The sequence below is a fragment of the Syngnathus typhle genome, linkage group LG2 (genome assembly GCF_033458585.1).
Source record: "Syngnathus typhle isolate RoL2023-S1 ecotype Sweden linkage group LG2, RoL_Styp_1.0, whole genome shotgun sequence".
Taxonomy (NCBI): Eukaryota; Metazoa; Chordata; class Actinopteri; order Syngnathiformes; family Syngnathidae; genus Syngnathus; species Syngnathus typhle.
Genome location: NC_083739.1, coordinates 14,507,434 through 14,525,854, shown reverse-complemented (window position 1 = coordinate 14,525,854; position 18,421 = coordinate 14,507,434). Strand labels below are relative to the sequence as shown.

General features: G+C 40.3%; 4 protein-coding genes across 9 annotated transcripts; 2 read left to right on the top strand and 2 right to left on the bottom strand.

Annotated features, from left to right (window-relative positions):
- Window positions 1–114: 114 nt before the first annotated feature.
- tpx2 (TPX2 microtubule nucleation factor) lies at window positions 115–5,344 on the bottom strand. Of its 5 annotated transcripts, none has more exons than XM_061272100.1 (15): window positions 5,208–5,344; window positions 4,853–4,984; window positions 3,964–4,050; window positions 3,624–3,714; window positions 3,482–3,541; window positions 3,158–3,275; window positions 2,711–2,879; window positions 2,482–2,620; window positions 2,147–2,360; window positions 1,861–1,956; window positions 1,612–1,779; window positions 1,388–1,534; window positions 951–1,062; window positions 665–831; window positions 115–300 (listed from the first exon to the last, which is right to left on the bottom strand). In XM_061272100.1, the coding sequence occupies exons 2-15, from the start codon at window positions 4,953–4,955 to the stop codon at window positions 190–192; spliced, it is 1,782 nt and encodes a 593-aa protein (XP_061128084.1). In that variant the 5' UTR covers window positions 4,956–4,984; window positions 5,208–5,344; the 3' UTR covers window positions 115–189. The 5 variants fall into 5 exon arrangements, with proteins under 5 accessions (XP_061128084.1, XP_061128087.1, XP_061128086.1 ...); XM_061272103.1 differs by having other exon boundaries at window positions 3,639–3,714; XM_061272102.1 differs by having other exon boundaries at window positions 3,970–4,050.
- Window positions 5,345–5,862: 518 nt separating this feature from the next.
- On the top strand, window positions 5,863–10,246 carry LOC133149896 (rho-related GTP-binding protein RhoA-C-like). Of its 2 annotated transcripts, none has more exons than XM_061272110.1 (5): window positions 5,863–6,023; window positions 7,125–7,280; window positions 7,596–7,716; window positions 7,797–7,927; window positions 8,277–10,246. In XM_061272110.1, exons 2-5 carry the CDS (start codon window positions 7,125–7,127, stop codon window positions 8,448–8,450), a joined length of 582 nt encoding a protein of 193 aa, XP_061128094.1. In that variant the 5' UTR covers window positions 5,863–6,023; the 3' UTR covers window positions 8,451–10,246. The 2 variants fall into 2 exon arrangements, with proteins under 2 accessions (XP_061128094.1, XP_061128095.1); XM_061272111.1 differs by having other exon boundaries at window positions 5,937–6,050.
- A 188-nt stretch (window positions 10,247–10,434) lies between these two features.
- On the bottom strand, window positions 10,435–12,972 carry tpk2 (thiamin pyrophosphokinase 2). The gene is made up of 8 exons (XM_061272107.1): window positions 12,741–12,972; window positions 12,435–12,676; window positions 12,235–12,298; window positions 12,044–12,174; window positions 11,526–11,644; window positions 10,996–11,128; window positions 10,818–10,914; window positions 10,435–10,731 (listed from the first exon to the last, which is right to left on the bottom strand). Exons 1-8 carry the CDS (start codon window positions 12,808–12,810, stop codon window positions 10,685–10,687), a joined length of 903 nt encoding a protein of 300 aa, XP_061128091.1. The 5' UTR covers window positions 12,811–12,972; the 3' UTR covers window positions 10,435–10,684.
- Window positions 12,973–13,047: 75 nt separating this feature from the next.
- Window positions 13,048–17,924, top strand: gmeb2 (glucocorticoid modulatory element binding protein 2). Its single transcript, XM_061272105.1, has 10 exons — window positions 13,048–13,403; window positions 13,649–13,789; window positions 13,888–13,970; window positions 14,354–14,478; window positions 14,652–14,755; window positions 15,082–15,239; window positions 15,767–15,829; window positions 15,908–16,045; window positions 16,167–16,289; window positions 16,556–17,924. Exons 2-10 carry the CDS (start codon window positions 13,650–13,652, stop codon window positions 17,188–17,190), a joined length of 1,569 nt encoding a protein of 522 aa, XP_061128089.1. The 5' UTR covers window positions 13,048–13,403; window position 13,649; the 3' UTR covers window positions 17,191–17,924.
- The last annotated feature ends 497 nt before the right edge of the window (window positions 17,925–18,421 follow it).

The window sequence follows — 18,421 nt, the reverse complement described above, 5'->3', positions numbered from 1 at the left end:
CAGACTGTGCCCTTACGTCAGACATTATCAAACCCTCTAAAGCAGCCTGTTGAACTGCCATCCTTGCAGGCACCAGAGTGGACAAACCAATGTGTGCATATATTGCTCAAAAACTGGGAATGCTTATTCGAACTTTATTGTAAAAACGGCAACTACAAATACTGGAAATAACAATAAAAGGAAGGATGATTACAAGCGGAAGCGGTCAGAAAGATTTGGCGACTGTGGGACTGTGAGTGGAACCTCACTTTTCTTCACTTCCACAGTCTTGTAGTGGCGAATGGGTTGCGCCTTGTGGACCTGCAGGGTCAGAAGTAGGACATCTTAAGTATACGCCCCCCCTCAATTAGGCCAAATATTTAGGTGACCACAGCAGTAAGAGATGCTTTGGCTTTCACTAAATGTATGAATAAATATATCTATAGCGAGGATCTTTTTTTTTTTTCTAGACTATTTTCATCACGATCAAGAGCTGATTTATTGGTTACACAACCCAAATCGGTTTTTGTATGTTGCTTTAATTCACATTCAAAAATTTGGAGTTTTACAATGTTCGTAAAATGTACATCTTGTTCCACATGTCTTAAGAGCACTTTATCTGATAACCTCTTTAGAGGGAGCTGGGACAGACACCAAAAGAGGAATGTGATGAATCTTTACGCACTTGTTGGTGTCGAAGTTCAGCGAGCTCTTGTTTCAGCTTCTCCTCTTCCTCCCTCTTCAGTCTCTCCTGTCGAAGTGCTTCGTCAGCCTCCTTCTGACAAAGATGCTCCTGAAACCTTTCACGGTTTCGGGCACGTTGCTCGGTTGCCAGCTCAAAAGACTCCACGACTATGGAACAATCAAGTTCACAGGTGGGTCCGCCAGAAAAGCATTGCTTCACCTTCAGCCTTCCCGCTCGCTCATTCTAACCTTGTGGTAATAAGAACTCACAAACCAGCACATCTTACCTACTGGGGGGCGATCCTCCTTTTTCGGCTGGAAAGGTTCTTTGTGGGTGACTTTGTTCAGCCTGGCTTTAAATATTGCTGCATCCTTTATTTTTTTCTCCTCCTCTTTCATCTACTCAAAAGAAAAGTTTATTAGTCGACACTTTAGAAGGAACCTTGTCAATCAAATTGCCTTTAAATCATGTGTTCAAGCAACCAAGAAAAAACAAATGAGGTCCATTCTCTCGGGAAGCCAAGCAGATTTGGAACAAACAAGATAGTCTCCTATCCCAATAAACACATTAGGACTAAAAAGGTTCATTTTCTTCAAATGGCAAAGAAAATTAGGAAAATTGCCCAATGGCCCTAGTGTAGCTCTACCAGCGATGAATATTTACCCATGTATTGTCTTAATGCGAGCATTATCGACCGGTTGAGTGTTACATATTCTTGAGTACCATTTGTTCCAAGCGGTCATTCTTGACTGATCCACGTTCATCCAGCAGAAGTCTGAAAGGCTCGGGCTTTGTGAGCTCCAGCTTCTTCTTTTCAGGGAGATTGATCTTGTCAAAGTATGGCAATGGATGAGCCTTGAACACTGGAACCTGCAGGTGATAATTTATTCATTCCCACTGTTTCTTGTAGGAACATTTGGAGGGCCAAGTGGCTAATGGAATCTTACCTCCTGCTCCTTTTGCTCACTGATCTCCTTGAGTTTCTTCTTCTCTTGCTCCCTTTGCTCAAATGAGAAAGGACACACCTCCGTGTGCCGCTTGTCCTGCAGCATGGGCTGGAATGGCGTGCCAAATTGAGGAACTGGAGTATGCTTGACTGAAGGCACAGGTTTCACCTGAAAAGAGGTCTCAGTGTCATTCCATGCAGGACGGCAAAGGAAGTCCACTCAAGCGCTGGCTGAACACAAGGTCCTCACCTCTTCGGCTTTCACGTCAACACGCTCTTTCTTTGGGAGGGTGAAGGCTGGTGAATGAGGCACGGTTGCGTGTTTCACTTTCTTCATTGGCACTCCCTGTTGACAAAGCATCACAGCTAAATGACAAAAACAGTCTCAAAAGGCTTCTCAAGGCATTGACAAATATGAGCCACACCTTCTGATCTACAACTACAACAGAGTCCAATTCCCTGTAAGCATCTTTGGGTTCTTGAAAAGCGCTATACAAATCTAATGAATTATTATTATTATTATTATTAGAACTCACCACTACTCCTTGCAGGATCTTCTTGGGCAGTTCTTGTGCTTTGAACGCAGACTGGGGCTCATCTTGGGGTTTGCTTGCCTGCCTTTCCTGGAGCCGCTTTTCAATGTGCATGGTGAAAGCCTCTTGTACAGTGGGATCCTTCACCACCGGTTTCTTCACAGAGTCTCTTCTCTCAAGAATTTTTTTCTTCAGCTCTTGGGCTTTGAAAGTTGACCTTTTTAAATGCGGGACCAAACATTTTTAGTTTAAATAAAAGGACTCCTTTAAAAACATAACACTATTTAAACAGTGTAAACGTGCGCATCCTCCTGCTTAAGTGTGCTGACTGAGCTTACTTGAGACGTTCCTCTTCCTTTTCAGCCTCCAGTTGAGCACTGCTCTTAACTCCGATGGGTCGGCTCCTCAGTCTTGTTGCGAACTTTGGAGACTGAGGTCGAGTGAGCTGCAATCGCTGGACCTTTGCTTTTGGCGGTCCTGTTAGAATCATTTGAAAACGGGCGTCTGAATTTCTTGTGTCTATCACTAAATATACATACTGTGCACAACAGAACAAACTTCCAACACCTTTGGCTCTTTCAACCCGACTCAGCTCACGGAAGCGTTGAGGGGTTCGCTTCTGTAACTGCATGATGTGTTCGGCCACTGGTACGTAGACGGATTTGACCACCTTTGTCTTGTTACTTTTTAGTGGCCTGCCAGGTTTGCCCACACTGCAACCACCGAGCACGTGTGTCTAACAAAACAGATGCAATCCTGTGAGATGCAGGGAGCAATCAAACTGCTCACCACATATGTGGCCTGTTTTTTCTAGCATTAACAATGATTTGTGTGTGCATTTTAGCTGCGGTGGACATCAGATGCACACAATGCAAACATTTTAGGAAGTTGGTATGCATTCTATATATAGCACGTTGTTCTATGGATCCTTGGGAACGTTAAGGCCAGTAAACGCCCTCTCCATGAATTACCACAACAGCATTTAACAGACTTCTAGGTGGCGATGTTACTTACTGATGTGCAAGGTTCTTCTTGAGGGAGACTCTCCGATGAAGTCAATTCAGTTTCTCCATCACAAATTGCTTCTGCTTCATTGTTGACGTCACTGCAGATCTCTACTTGGTCCTCAGCACTGTTACGGTTAAATTAAGCATGACCGATGATACCACACCTCTATAATCAAAGTATTCCACCACCAGCAGCTTAGCCATTAAACCCACTGTAAACCCTAACACAAGGTTTTCATTGAAATACTGAAAAGGTCAACATAGCGGCCTCTTCTGCCCTTTGCCACTTCATCTTTATTTTTTCACGCCAATTTAAGGAATAAGCACTTACCTTTTAGACACTTTAGAACGCCGTGAAGACGGACCATCTGGCAACTTCCGCTTTGAACCTCTAAAAGAACGAAATGTTAGTTCCAACAGCAACATGTGCACATCATTCCAGTTACGAGAGATAAAAAAAAAAAGTCACGCACGCGTCAGACAGGCACCTGCTTGGTTCATCTTTGGGCTGCGTTTTCCCCATTGCACCACTGTCATGTGGTTTGGAGTCAGCAGACTTTAAAACTGAAAATAACAAACAATGCTAATGCAAGTCTAAATCACTTATGTGGTCGCGCGAGACATACAGGAGGAGCATAGACGTTTCAAGAGAACCGGTCGCATTCTTAGCTCTATGGCATAAATCCTTGATGTTTACCTTACAAGACAAACCAACCAACACTCTGTGGTGTTTCTTTGAGAGCCAGAGCAACATTATGTGTGTCTCTGTCAATTGGAAAGCAATGTACAAGGTCACATCAACATAAAACTAACCAGCACCTGTAACCGGAACTCTCATTGGGCCTGCAATGGTTGTAGGATTAGGGGTTCCACAATGTGGCTGCTCGATGGCTTGTCGATCTGTAAAAATAAATCAGTATTGACCAATTCTAAATTAACAAACAAGTAAACAAAGAAAGTGCTTTTTGTAGAAGGCGCCATAGTTTTAGAAGATGTCACTTAAAATGACTTAACATGTTTGTAATTTTAAGAAGTAAAACATGACTGTCAGTTTGATTACCCAATCTTTTCACAGGATATTTCTTGCCACAGTACATTTGCTAGTTTAGGGGCAGTGTGCCAGCCCTCTCCCTCCGTACCTCATATTACTGGCCTAAGGGTGAGCCCAGCTTTCTGCAAACAAGTGGCTCTTTTGCGCTGGAATTTGAGTCATAAATCTGAATATGGTTTATTGTATAAAAAATTTAAAAAAGATACTACATTGGATATTAATGCATTATCATAGTGTGTAATAATCACAATTGAATTTCAATTACTTGACAGACACCCAAATATTTGTTACAGTCAACTTTCAATAGTGTTCCCTTTGGACAAACCCCTCATTTTACTGTAAACTTTCCTTCACCACATCATAACCAGGGCCTACATTTGATGTCCTGCATAATCGTTTCCATTTTGTACTTATGTAGGACAGGGCAATATGTTTTGCATCTATAGTAATTCTGCTTAATTTGGTAGCTACGGTTTGGACAAAGCAGCTTCATATTCGATCCTGTAGATACGTATATTAATGGATGTCCGCTAAGGAGCAGACCAAAGCCAAAATAGGGCGTAACCCACTTTCGATCACAATTTGCTGCTGTCAATCGATCAGCCATATTATAGAAAAAAATATATCAAGTCACACTGAGTGAATACTTACCGAACCATGCATCATCGAAAGACTCGTTGGCTAACTGCTTTAAGTCGACGACGTGGGAAGGCGCGTCGAAATCATATCTGCCCGCAGGACAGTCATCAGCCATTTCGCCTAAAAGCACTGCAAATAAAAATACTGTATATGTCCACCAAAAAGTGTGAACAAAATATTAGTTTGTAGCGGAACAAACGTTTAAGCTTAGTTGACGAATATGCATAAACAGGCGACCGCGTTGCGTGAAGCGTTTCTTAAAGTTGAAGCACATTAAAATAATAAACCATTGTTTAGCAATTTAAAAGTATGCTTCTTATTACCGCTGAGTGAAAAGTTATTAAAGTACTGTTAAAAAAATACTTACGGTATATATGCGAGAGACAAAGTGCTACGGACAGTGTGTGGTGTTTATTCTGGAAGTTTTAAAATGCATAACCCAATGGCGGTGCTTTTTAAACGATCCAATCGCTGCCTTCGTGCTCGTTACCTCGACGTTTATTGGTTCCGATTTCACATAAGTCAAAATCACCAGCGCCCCCTACCTACGCAAACGCTGAAATTCCCCAAACTTTTGAAAACCTCAGAAACAAAAACAGGAAGAAAGAAATGAGCCAGTCATGATGGTCGGTCTGACACAATTTTGGTATTCAGATGGGTCACTTTAAAATTAGAAAACTATTTGGACTACTTTATAAAGTGAGGCATTTTTTCGTTTTGTGCTAAGTTTTCAAGAAAATCAGGGCATGTATTTATCTGTCCACCTCATCAAAGACGCACTTTTTTAAATGGGAGATTTTATATTATACTAAGCGCAACCCTGCAGATACTCAGATACTGCAGATACACAGAAAAACAAGAATTGCAGTGGAGAAGCTTTAGCATAGATTCCTTAGGGGATTATCATACTTAGGGTATTACCATCAAGAAAACACATAAACAAGGTGGCCATCCTGACGAGTGCAAATGGTCTTTTTAGACATATTTTACTTCACTGCGCGTCAATTCTGGTCTTGTTTATTTTCAACGTGAAACAAGCTCCCATTTGAAAGCTCACGTACTGAAGGCGGGGCCGGAGCATGAAGATACTGTTTCCTATTGGCTGAAAGTATGCATGGTGATGACGCAATCTATCAGCGCTTAAGGAGGAACTGATAAACCTCGACAGGAAAACCAAAGAAAGGCGAGTATTTCAAGGCTAACATTTTAGGTATAATATTAAACGTTGGTTCATAGTTTTAATTGTGTTATGCGTTGTTGTTCTGTGTGTATATCAGGCGCTGCTAGAAAGTACAGAATACAAACTGTTGCTTGACAAGGGACAAAAAAATAAAATACCACGGGACCAAAATAAGCTAGCTGTTAGCAGAACGCTAACAGCTATCTTCTTGTTGGCGACAAATTAGCTCTCATAATATTAAAAGAACACAGCAAATGGAAGCCACATTGAAACGAGGCTAGTCAGATTCTACCTTTCTTTGTGTTAAAAATGTGTCTCCTTGGTAAACGGTAACCCATAGTTGAGTTGGCAATATGTCGCCGATTCGTTGTCACCATTTTTTTTCAACTGTTTAGGAAGTGAAGTGTTAAAAAAAATTACAATTGAGATTCTTGTCAATATCAATAACCCGTCAATAAAGGACCAACGCAATTTAAGAAAAAAAATGTTTAAATGATAATTCGATCCAAATGGTGTCCCGCTTACTCATACATAATGCAGCAACACAGTGCCTCTGCCTCCTCCACTCACAAACATAGCTGCACCATGACTTAGTTCTTGTGAAATATAATAACAGCATAGCTAAAAAAGAAAGAAAAAAGCCTTACAGCCTTACTTTACTTGCTCTTTATCCGCTGTCACAATTAACTTACCCTTGTGGCAACAGATGCTCTGCTTTCTGTTCTATCATACAGTAATCCCCGCATAGCACATCAATTACTCACAAATTCACCAATGTTTTTGTGTGTGTCTAATCTTTAATCCATTTATTCTTAAAGGGAATGTAAACTGAGTTTAAAATGATCTGAAACGGTTGGGGAACAATAGTTTGTGTATTTTAACATTTACCGTCAGTTTCATGGTTTTTCAGTATATGTGGCAGGACTCGATCCCTATTTGTGGAGTTTAATTTATTTCACGTTCAAGAGGTGATATTTTTTGTTTGCCTGATTCAGGAAGGGTGTGTTCAGGTCGATCGATAACTTGGACAAAAACAGAAGCTTCAAAAAATGTCTGACTCATTACAGTCATTTATCCCAATTTTCATTTGCGTGCTTTCTTCAGATGGCTGCGATCCGAAAGAAACTAGTAATAGTTGGAGACGGAGCATGTGGCAAGACTTGTCTGCTCATCGTGTTCAGCAAGGATCAGTTTCCTGAAGTGTATGTGCCAACGGTGTTTGAGAACTATGTGGCTGACATTGAAGTGGACGGGAGACAGGTAATGTCTACTGGTTTTCCTTACAGAAATCCAATATTCTTTGAACAGTGTTTACTTGCAGCAGCTTTTGGTCATTGCCATGTTTGCAAGAGAAACATGTCTCCTGCCGCTGTTATCAGTGAACATATGTTAAAAAAACAAACAATTGTCTGCATAATTTCAGGTAGATTTCTTGTGTTTACATAGAGGTCAGAAAAGTGTATCTGAAATCATTATATGGTGTCCATCTTTAAGAGTAGACCATTAAATGACAAATAGCAAAGTGAATCATCTTACCATGACATTTGTAATGACACATTTTTGAAATATTTGCAGGTAGAGCTGGCTCTTTGGGACACGGCAGGTCAGGAGGACTATGATCGCTTGCGACCACTCTCTTATCCCGACACAGACGTCATCCTCATGTGTTTCTCCGTTGATAGTCCCGATAGTTTAGGTGCCATTTCCGCTTGCTATTCTTTCATGTTGATCTACTCTGGGGGTCTAACACGCAGTTTTCATTTGTGTACAATGTAGAGAACATTCCCGAGAAGTGGACACCTGAGGTCAAGCACTTTTGTCCCAATGTCCCCATAATTCTGGTGGGGAATAAGAAAGACCTCCGCAATGATGAGCTCACACGTCGAGAGTTGGCAAAGATGAAACAGGTGAGGGACATTGATGCTCTATGACGTGATTCTTTTGCAGCAGTCATTTGAACATATTTCGCTTTTCTGTCCATTAAACTGATCTTAATGACCCCATGTGACAGAATAGCAATAATACTGACAAGCTAGCAGCACCAATCCCGTCTATGACGCTGTTGACTTTCATACCAAAACATCCCATTGTAAAGAGTTATATTTGGAATAATTGGTTCCAGCATCCAAAAAGCTGCCACCATTCATTAAACCTTTATCAACAATATTAGGTAATGTTTTAGGAAATTAGAAATACGTGTGTGTTTTTCTATATATATATAAATAATAATAATGTCATTTGGCATCTGGTTACCAGGAACCTGTGAAGTCAGAGGAAGGGAGGGAAATGGCAAACAAAATCTGCGCCTTTGGCTACCTGGAGTGCTCAGCGAAGACCAAGGACGGCGTGAGGGAAGTGTTTGAAATGGCCACCAGGGCAGCACTGCAGGCTAAGAGACGCGGCAAAAAGGGCCTATGTCTTGTGCTATAAAGTAGCAAGCAGGCCACACAGGAAGCAAAGTAGAAGGGGAACCAAACCAGGCCCAAAAGGGGTCAATTTAGTTGAGTCGAAAATATCAAATGGGCCAAAGGGGTGGTGGTCAATTAATGTGAAAAAAAACATTCAAGTTTAATGTTAGAGCTAAGATATTTGTTCAACCAGAATGTATTGTTTTGCATTCCTTCCCCAGAAATTCCCTATGTTAATTCATGCCGACTAACGTTACTTGAAACCAAATGTTTGTATTGAATTCTAAAAACTATTTTGTACTACTATTTACCCTAAAATAAACGCTTCAATTTAGTCCGTTGCATCCGACAGTGGCTATTAATAAGGGGAAGAGTGTCTGTCATTCACACGATGACACCTGAAGTGGTGGTGTTGCTAGCGTTTGTGAGCGACAGTCACAATTTAAGCACAACGTTAAAGAAGTTTCCATGCTTTTTTTTTTTGGACATCTTAAATTTCTTTTATTTTTTATTCCTGCACATTCACTCATTGGCCCGGCTTCTTTAGCTTGTGACAAAGACGGCTTACAAACACATGATTATTGCTACCAACTTGTATTAACTTTACTACTAAATAGCTTAAAGCTAGCTTGGGCTTTGCAACTGCAAGAGGAACTTGTCAAAAAGAATTTTAGCCTGATGCTTGAAAGTACTTTGTCTAAACACCAATGTTTCTTTGTATGAAATCACCTGCAGCATTAGTAGATATCATTGTACTTGTTCAAGTGCCTTGACAGGTTTGGGTCATCTTTTGTCATCAATTGATTTTGACCACATTGTTTTTTTGAAACCTTGGCATTTTGAATATAGGGATGTGTAGACTTTTTCCTTTTAGCTAATATAGCTACTGTGGTAGTTACATATTTGAACGGTTTAATGAAAAATGTTTTATCCAGCACATTTGTGTATACTTTTTTTTTTTTAAAGTGCTTAAATATAAAATAACATTCCATGCATTTGCTTTTTTTGCATGTCTATGCCTTAAAGCTACAAATTACAGATATTTGTCAACATTTGCATGGAGTTAAGCTGCACACGTTTTACTTTTTGATTGCCTTTTTGTTTTCCTCCTTAATGCCAACGCATTTTCAAGATATTTGCTGTTGTGATGAAAACTAGAAAATAGTTATTTTGAAGAAGAAAAGAAAGCTGGATTCAAAAGTAAGATATTCTGGAGGCACGGTATAAAGAGGGTGAAATTCGCTTGTCAAGAAAATCATTCGAGCATTAACCTATATCCACTGTACTTGTCACACGACTGTGTTGAGAATTCCTTTAGTTGCAATATTAGGTTCAGTATTTGACCTTGAATTGTAATTAGTTTCTAGGGTAAATGATGTGGAGTAATAAATGACTATGCAGTACGATTTAACGCAAATTTAAAAAAAGATTGCTTGACTGCATATATTTCTACTGTAGGATGTTTACTTGTGGTTCTTCAATTTTTAAATTGGTTGAAGCTGGTTGTGATGTTTATTGAAATGGGTGCCCTGAAACCACTGCAGAGGGAAGTGACAGTAAATTGTATTTTTACCTTTGGACAAGGGAGATAATTATGGCCTTGAATTCCAGTTTTTATTCCCTTTATTCGAGACCTCAACCAGCTTTTACATGAGAAAATACACAAGAGCCAGTGTTCCCATGGTGTCTCTATGTAATCAGTTTTCTCACATATGTGGTATATTAATTTAATCGAGATGTGATATTTCACTTGCTTACATTGTATTCAGTCATTAAAGCTCAGTATAATAAAAGTTAAAAAAATATTGTGAAATGTAATTGATTCGATTTTTTTATATACACATATTATTATATATTATTATTATATATATATATATATATATATAATCCCTGAACTTTGTAATAACGCATTATTGATGTCATAAAATTGTTTACTGTCAATCACATATTTTATCTTGGTATGTAGCAACAGATCTTAGGTCGTCTGCCATCAAAGATATCCATGCTTTTGAGTGTGATTTTTTTATTATTATTCAACATTCACCAAACATAACTTTTTACACTTACATTTATAAAATTAAACCAAGAGGAAACTGTCATGTTGTCTATTATTCCATTGAGTTAACAAAGGTTTTGAGGGCTCTTTTAATGACAAAATATTTTACTGCTCTGATAAAACTGCTTCTATCATGTATCCATGCTAATTTCTTCCAAGAAGTTAGGATGACTGTCTCGTTGATTACTACTGATTTCTTTCTATAATGCTCGATGAAGTCCGGACACAAACTCCTGGTAGAAGGGTTCTGAGAAAACAAGAACCACATGGAGACTTAGTTGAACAGGTCAACAGATCGGATCTGTGCATAACCCATTCCAGAACGTAACTAACCTCTGTCAGGCTCAATAAAAGAATGTCTAATAAGAAAGTCCAAGACCACCATGGCACAGTTGGGTTTGAAATCTTCCGTGGCCAGTAGTTCTTTCACCTGATGAAAAACGTGCATTTATGAGAAATTTTGACATCATCATTAGAGGCTATAGTATTTAGAGGTGCCCTTTGGTCTCACCTTCTCTATGGGCAGGAGGTAGAATTCCTGTACTTCTCCATCGCCTACTTTGGGCTTGAAGGCAAGAGGAAGTTCCAAATCAAAGACAAACTGACTTTCTGAAAACACTCCCTCTCCGTCTTGGTAGGTGTAGCTAGAGAACAATTCCTCAAGTGATCAGTGGTACTTAATTTGTCTTGAATGCCAAGTACAGGAAGTCATTTTAGACTAAAAACAACAATGTTTCATGACAATATCATTACACTGTTGAAAATGATTAAGTACATGCTGTTTCTGTTTCATTTCCCCAAACAGCCAATGCAATTCCAGAATGATTGAATCATTTGTTTTAAACATCAATGAGGATGATTTTTTATTTACAATGACATGTTGGTTTTGCAAAATTACTCAAAAGAAAATGTTCCAAATTTTGCACAACTCTTAAAAAACAACTTACCTTTTCCCAGTTCTTTGATGTTGACAGTAGTATTTGATATATAGTCTTAACATTCATTTTGGTTTGTGGAATGTGCCAAAAAAGGTCGACGTACCTCACTGTGGATACCGGGTGGGCCTTTTCTGCAAGCGTCTCTGGAATGCATGCCTCTTCTTGACATTCTTTCACTAGTGTGTGCTTGATGCTCATGCCGGCAGCCAAACCGCCTGCTGCCTTCAAAGACACAAGGCCGATCCACTGAATGTCTTTCATGAGGTGTTGATACAACACAGACAGAAGGCTGTGATTATTAATACAAGGCATTTCAATGAATTAATCGGGGATACTTTGGTTTAACGTTCCACAGTAATACAATTTCCATTATATTGAACATCTAATTCTACACACGTACATGTTGATAAACATCGACTTGAAAGAATCTAAGCTATTTAACCAAAATGCACAGTGTCCTTCAAGGAAATAATTGTCGGCCCATTAGCTAATTATACTCTAAGTATGTGACCAGAAACCTTTCTATTTCATCTTCATGTCTTTGGCTGAATTTGTTTATGCACAGAATTGCAACCAAATGTGTTGATTTGAGCTACTTGTTGTGATCATGTTTGTTCTCACCATGTTGTCAAGTAGTCCAGGATAGGTCTGCTTGGTGAAAGAGCGTCGCGCTAACCACATATAGACGTCACCGCTCTCACTAACTGTGTAACCATTGATATGGACACCATAACGCTTGACCCCAAAAAGACCTGTTGAACAAGTTGGTTGAGAATCAGATGGGACACTCGCGATGCAACTGGGTGACTTACTGGTAGCTGCTCTTTCCATCCACATCACTGGAGGGTCTGAGAATTTGTCCATTACATTGTATCTCTGAAAGAAGAGAATATGTTTTCAATTCATACCTTTTGTATTGCATCTTTCCAGCAAAAAAAAAAAACGACATTGTAATTGTATGTCAATGTTTATGATAGCAATCATGGTCCACCACTGCTGTAACATGTCTCACCTCATCTCTCCAACCTTTGAGGCAGCCAAATGAAGAATCACGTCTCAAGTTCGACAGAACAATGTCCACTGCCTCGGACCTTTTGACGTAAGAGTCCAGATTGTTGCACAGTGACAGAGCACCCCCAAGTGGCTTTTGGAACACATCTCCGTAGCACGCCAACTGCGAGGCTACGTGCGGCATAATCCAACCAATTTGGATTCCATCTATCTCAAATCGAAGACAATTCGCACGACAAGAGCCTGCAAATGACATTTTTGTGAGTGGCCCGCGTTCCGTTGTTGTGTTAACGCAACGTGACTTTACCTGGTAAATAAAAGTTATTCATTCGGTGGAGGAGCTGGAGTACTTTTTCTGTCCAGACACAGTTCGCCATGATAAACTGCAAGCAAGTTCGGACAGAGCCACTTTATGTGCTTCACGTTGCTCGAGTCTAGCCAGTCGGGCCAAAGGAACAACTTGAAACTAGAGATATCAAAATATTTGTCGACATTGCCTGCTGAGCAAGGCTTCTTCTCGGTACAACAGCAGTTGCAAACAGCATTGCGTGAAACTGCGCCATCTATTGGTCTGGGGTTGTAGGTGCGTACTTTAAGATTTTTAGTCAATGTAGGCTTCCCGTAAAGCGTACGTATTCGATTGTAAATTGCAATTGACTAACTCGGCGGTAGATGGCGAAAGTCACCGATGTTGGGTTTTAAATCACCATTAATACCGAGGAGAAGAAGAAGGGTCAGCTGCGTACTAGTAATACACAGTTATAGGAAGTCTCAGGAGGATGGAAACTTGTATTTCAAGAACTGTACACCCAAAGTATTTTGTGCCTTTTATCAAATTAGATGGAAACCAGCTCAATGCCCAATTTCCCCTCCGTAACTAATTAAACGGTAAAGTTTATAGGGACCTGGAGCTACTATTGTGCTAGCGTTAACTCAGCTAGGTATCTGCTAAGTGGCTAACATCAGCAAGGTAAGATTTCGTCCAAAAATAATATCATTGTAATAAAAGAAGTAATTTTAACTTGGCTACGCCTCTTTACCATTCTGTTTTCGTTGACGGAACACGTCATAAGTATGTACGGACTTGATAGGTGTATTTGAACTGTAAATTACCATAATAACAAACGTATATATATATCTCTGTCTGTCTCTATTCCCCTATGGATTTATCTGTCTATCTTTGTATGTCTATTTCTTCATCTGTGTGTTGTGCAGCATGGCCTTGGCTGAGGTCAACTTGCAAGAAATGAATGAGGTGGTGATAGTGACAATGTCTGATGAAACTGTTGAGGGCCTCTCTGTGGTGGAGGAGGATAAAACAGTGATGGTAACCACCCAGCTCATCGATCAGCCAGGGTTTGTACTATGTAACAGCACAATGAAAAGCCATTACCAGCAATGCTGGATCCTTTTGCACCTTTTTGCTTGTTGTTTCATTTTGTGTGTCTTTTCAGAGCTCAGGTCCTCACAGTCACTCAAGTGGAAACCGATGATACGAGTAAATCAGATCCCTTGTCCAATGAAGAAGCAGTCATCGGTAAAGTATCTTACATTATCTGTTTATTAATATGTACATTTAGCCATTTAGAGCAGTGGTCCCCAACTCCAGGGCCTTGGACTGGTACCAGTCCGTCGATTTAATTTTTTTTTTTTAAATATGACCGCTGCTCTAGAGCAGCTACATCATTTCATATTAGACAATGTGATCTATTTTCATAGAAAGCCATAATGAAGTTCAACACCCAAATGTATTGAAAACATCTGCCAAGATCTTACTGTTGACAAACTGGAATCAAAATGACAATCAGTTCTTTAGTGGTTCTCAATGAATTTGATAAATGATGAAGAATTCGGCCAAGTTACCCTGCATTTTATTGAGTTATGTCTTTGTGTTTTTTACCCCGTCTCTATATTTTGCAGTGAAGCTAACAGAGGAAGTGGATGCGGAGTCTGATGTATTCTACCCCATCACGTGTGGAGATGCCACAGGCACGTTGGTGTGGAAGAAGTTTGTCTGCCCTGGGATCAATGTGAAGTGTGTCCAGGTACCTGTTTACCTAATGATTTAAATGCTTTCTTCCATTTGCATGAGTCTTGTAGCAAAGTTGTTGCAATAATCGAAGAAGAAGTAATGTTACAAAAACGTTTTTGATGTGAATAAATTCTGGGCTTAATCTAAAAAAATAATATGCCCCTGATTGTGTTTTGTATTCTCCAGTTTAATGATCAGCTCATCAGCCCAAAAGAGTTTGTCTGCCTTGCGGGCAAGTCGACACTGAAGGACTGGAAAAGAGCTATCCGACTCAATGGCACCATGCTCAGGTCGAATATATTTCAAATATTGACTATATGTATGTACATGAAGAGAGAAAGGAGTAGTTTAATTAATTTTTAGTGTTTGTCAGTTAGTGTTAGTTATTAGTACACTTTTCAAGTATTTTTTGGAAGAGTTTTTAACGATTTTTTAATTCAATCTGAGCAGTGCAATTCGTTTTATTATAAAGGTGCAACAATGTATTAATATTTTTGATTCTCGTTTTTTGCTTTGAATTTCAGCTTCTCAACAGTAAAACTTTAGTAGTTTATTGATAGTGTTAGGGAACTCCAAAGACAACATGTAACTGTAACCACAACTTTTTCTTCCCCAGGAAGATCATGGATTCCGGCGAGCTGGAATTCTACCATCACGCAAAAGTCTGCTCCAACACCTGCCGCAGCACCAAAATTGACCTGTTGGGAACCAAATTGGCCGCCAGCTCAGACCAGTCTGCCGACCTGGCTGCTGCCACCTCCTCCACTCCTAACTGTAAGTAGATGAGCCTCCAGCTCGTGGGTGTGTGATGTGCTACATTGTGGTCTGTCCTTCCTTTAATGCCTTGTCTCTGTAGACCTTCAAAGAACACCGCAGATATTGTACTGTATACTGGATATGCCCCCAAGCTTTAACCTGCCAACTATAACTCCCCCATCTATTCTCTCAGCATGGAATAGTGTTTTTTTTTTTCCTGCGTGTTTGTTTGGCCTTCGTGGAGGTTTGTGAGTCATGCCCCAACTGGCCACAAGGCTTAGTTTACCACGGCCCTGCTCGCACACATGCTTATACACTCACGATATATTTTTTAAATTGTGTAAACAGTTTGGCCTTGGTGAAGGCCTGTGCATTGGAGTGGCATAGAGCTAAAGTGCATCATACTTACTGAGAACTATTTTGTCCGACTCATCTAAAAAGGCACTCAAACTCAGTTTGTTCAAATAATGTATCAGTTGTGATAATCAGCTGGCCTAATTGCCCTTTTCCACATTTGTTGAACCATTGTGTCGTTTCCATTATAGTGAATGGAAACTCCCGCCCAGAGGGGTCAGAGGGACCTTCGGAGGAGGTCACAGCCGTTGGAGGTGCTTCTAAGTCTTTGCACAGATTAAAATTGTGACAGCTTTCGATGACATTCTGTTCACATGTATTTGGATGTGCAGAGGATGCCGTGTCATTCTGGCGTGCGCTGAAGGACGCAGGGCTGCTGGAGGAGGTGATTGAGGACTTCCAGAAGGAGCTCCAAGAGGTCCTAAAGGGGCTGCATGAAAGAGTGTGTGAACCATCACTGCAGGTCAAAGGTTAGAATCCCCTTGAGTAAAATGGATGTTTTCTGATTTGCCGTGGTATGAACTGAGCCGTACGATCCAGTGTCAGGACCATCAGCTGACGCATTTAACACAGAGTGGTTTGTTTCGTCAGATGCCGCTTTGCTCGACAGCATCGTGCACAGCTTTGGAATGCTGGATCTGGTCAAGAAGGTTCTGAGCAGTCATAAGAGCCAAATGGACCATTACAGAGAACAGTACACCAGCAGCCTCGTTGGTCAGTCTTTGTGGAAACAAACCTTTATGATCAAAGGCCACATTTAATTTTTCAAAGTGATGGGTCAGGTTGTTCATAGATTATTTTGAGTTAATATTTTACAATTTACAATGAATCAACCAACAGTTTATTGAATTAGATAAAGTGCATCTCTGTTTTAAAAAATAAAAAAGGTAAAAAGTTATTGACCAGTGTAATTTGAAACGTCTGGTTCTTGCGAAAAGAGGCATTACTATTGTTTGTCTCAACATCATGTCTGTGTACAGCTCTGGAGCAACAGTGTGATGAGCACAGAAAACGAGCCAAGGAGCTGAAGAGCAAATCTCAGCACCTCAACAACGTCCTGATGAACCTCAGCCCTGGATCCGCAGCCCCGGCGCCCAAGCGCTCCCGAATGAGCCGCGCCGCCTCCAGCCCAGCGTCCGCCATCCCCGCGCCCGCACAAGTCGCCCTGCCTCTCAGCCAATTAAGTGCCGTATCGCTCGGTAAGCTGCTAACTGTGGCGGGAGCTCCGGCAGCCTCCAACCTGAGCGGCTACACTCTGCTGACCTCGCCGCTCAACGGCTCGGAGCTGACGGCCGACGCTTCCAACCTGACGGTGCTCTCCGCCGTGGCGGGTCAGGAGGGGGCGTCCTCCGAGAGCGGCGGCATCGTCTCGTCGACCTTTGTCAAAATGGTCAGTCCTCAGTTCCAGTTGGTGACACTCCCGGCCACGTTGCAGGGCCTGGCCAGCTCACAAAACACTTGCATCACGCAGCCGTTCGGCACCATTACTGTGGTGGACGCCACGGCAACAACCGCAGACATTTTCCTACAGGGAGTTGAAGCTGGTGAAAATGAAGAAGGTCAGCACAATGAGGTGAGAGGGGATGACATGCAGCAGCTGGTGGAGCAGCAATGATGGCAAATTAGCATTTAGTTTGTTCAGGGACACATTGTTTTCCATTTAGTTTGTTTGAAATGAGAACATTTATGTTTGAGAATCATTTTTGTTTCAAAGACCATAGCAGTATTCTCACCCATTTAGAGCAGTTAATATGGTAGCCGGTGAACCCAATCATATTTATAAAAACTATATATATATATATATATATATATATAAATAAAACTCTGTTGTATTAAAAACTCAGGTTTTTCCACTTAGGTCATAGCAGTAGAAGTATTGCCTTGCCATCATCTTGATGCCCAAGAATTATGTTGAAATGAGCCGAGGAGCTTAATTTGGACAAAAGTAGTGCTTTTAAATCATCTACTGGCATCCATAAACACAATTATTTTTCAAAGGGTGTCAGTTCCTCAGATTTTCAGTATTTGCGGCAGGGCTAATTTTTGGCGACATTGAGAGTAGGAATGCAAAAAAAGTGCCTCAACCAAAGATACATTGTACAAAACTGAGAAAAAGACATGAACACCCTGTGGATGTCCTACAGGTGTTTAATCGGTTGTTTTCTCTTTGCTGATTTATTTATATGGCAGTGTGTTGCAACACAGACGACCACCAAAATGTTACAAATACCTCACTTTTTGATTAGTAGTCTGAATTGCTCATTAGAATATGTTGCAAATATCACTTTTCGGTCAACAGGAAAGATTTGATTTGAATATTTTAATTTATGTAATAAATGATTTAGCGAATATTACGTATAAAATATTGCATCATTTCGAAAGACAGTTGGTGTATGGTTTTGCAGTAATGCAAACTTTTTAAACAAACGAGCAATAATTCATGTTGGTAACAGCTACAAAAAGCTTCACTGTTGCTTTCCTAAATTGTTTAAAAGCCTACAAAAAGAAAACAACCTTTAGAATTATCAGATAGAGATGAAATTTGCACTACAAATTGTTTGAATATGATTAGATTAAAAGAAACCTTTGTAATATTGTTCGTTTAAGTATAAACAAAGGTATTTATTTTGCATTTGAAACGTTGAGCCTTACCAAAAACAACACAATGGCAAATAAATTGACGGTCAAACAAACCGACTTCTGCCTGTAAAATTTAGATTAATAGTTTTGACAGGTAATTATGACGCCTGAAAAAGTATCTTTTGTACTTTTCATGGCCACGAGATGGCGGTACAGACATGTTAACGTAATGCACTGCGGGCGGGGGCGTACAGTGAAAATGTGTT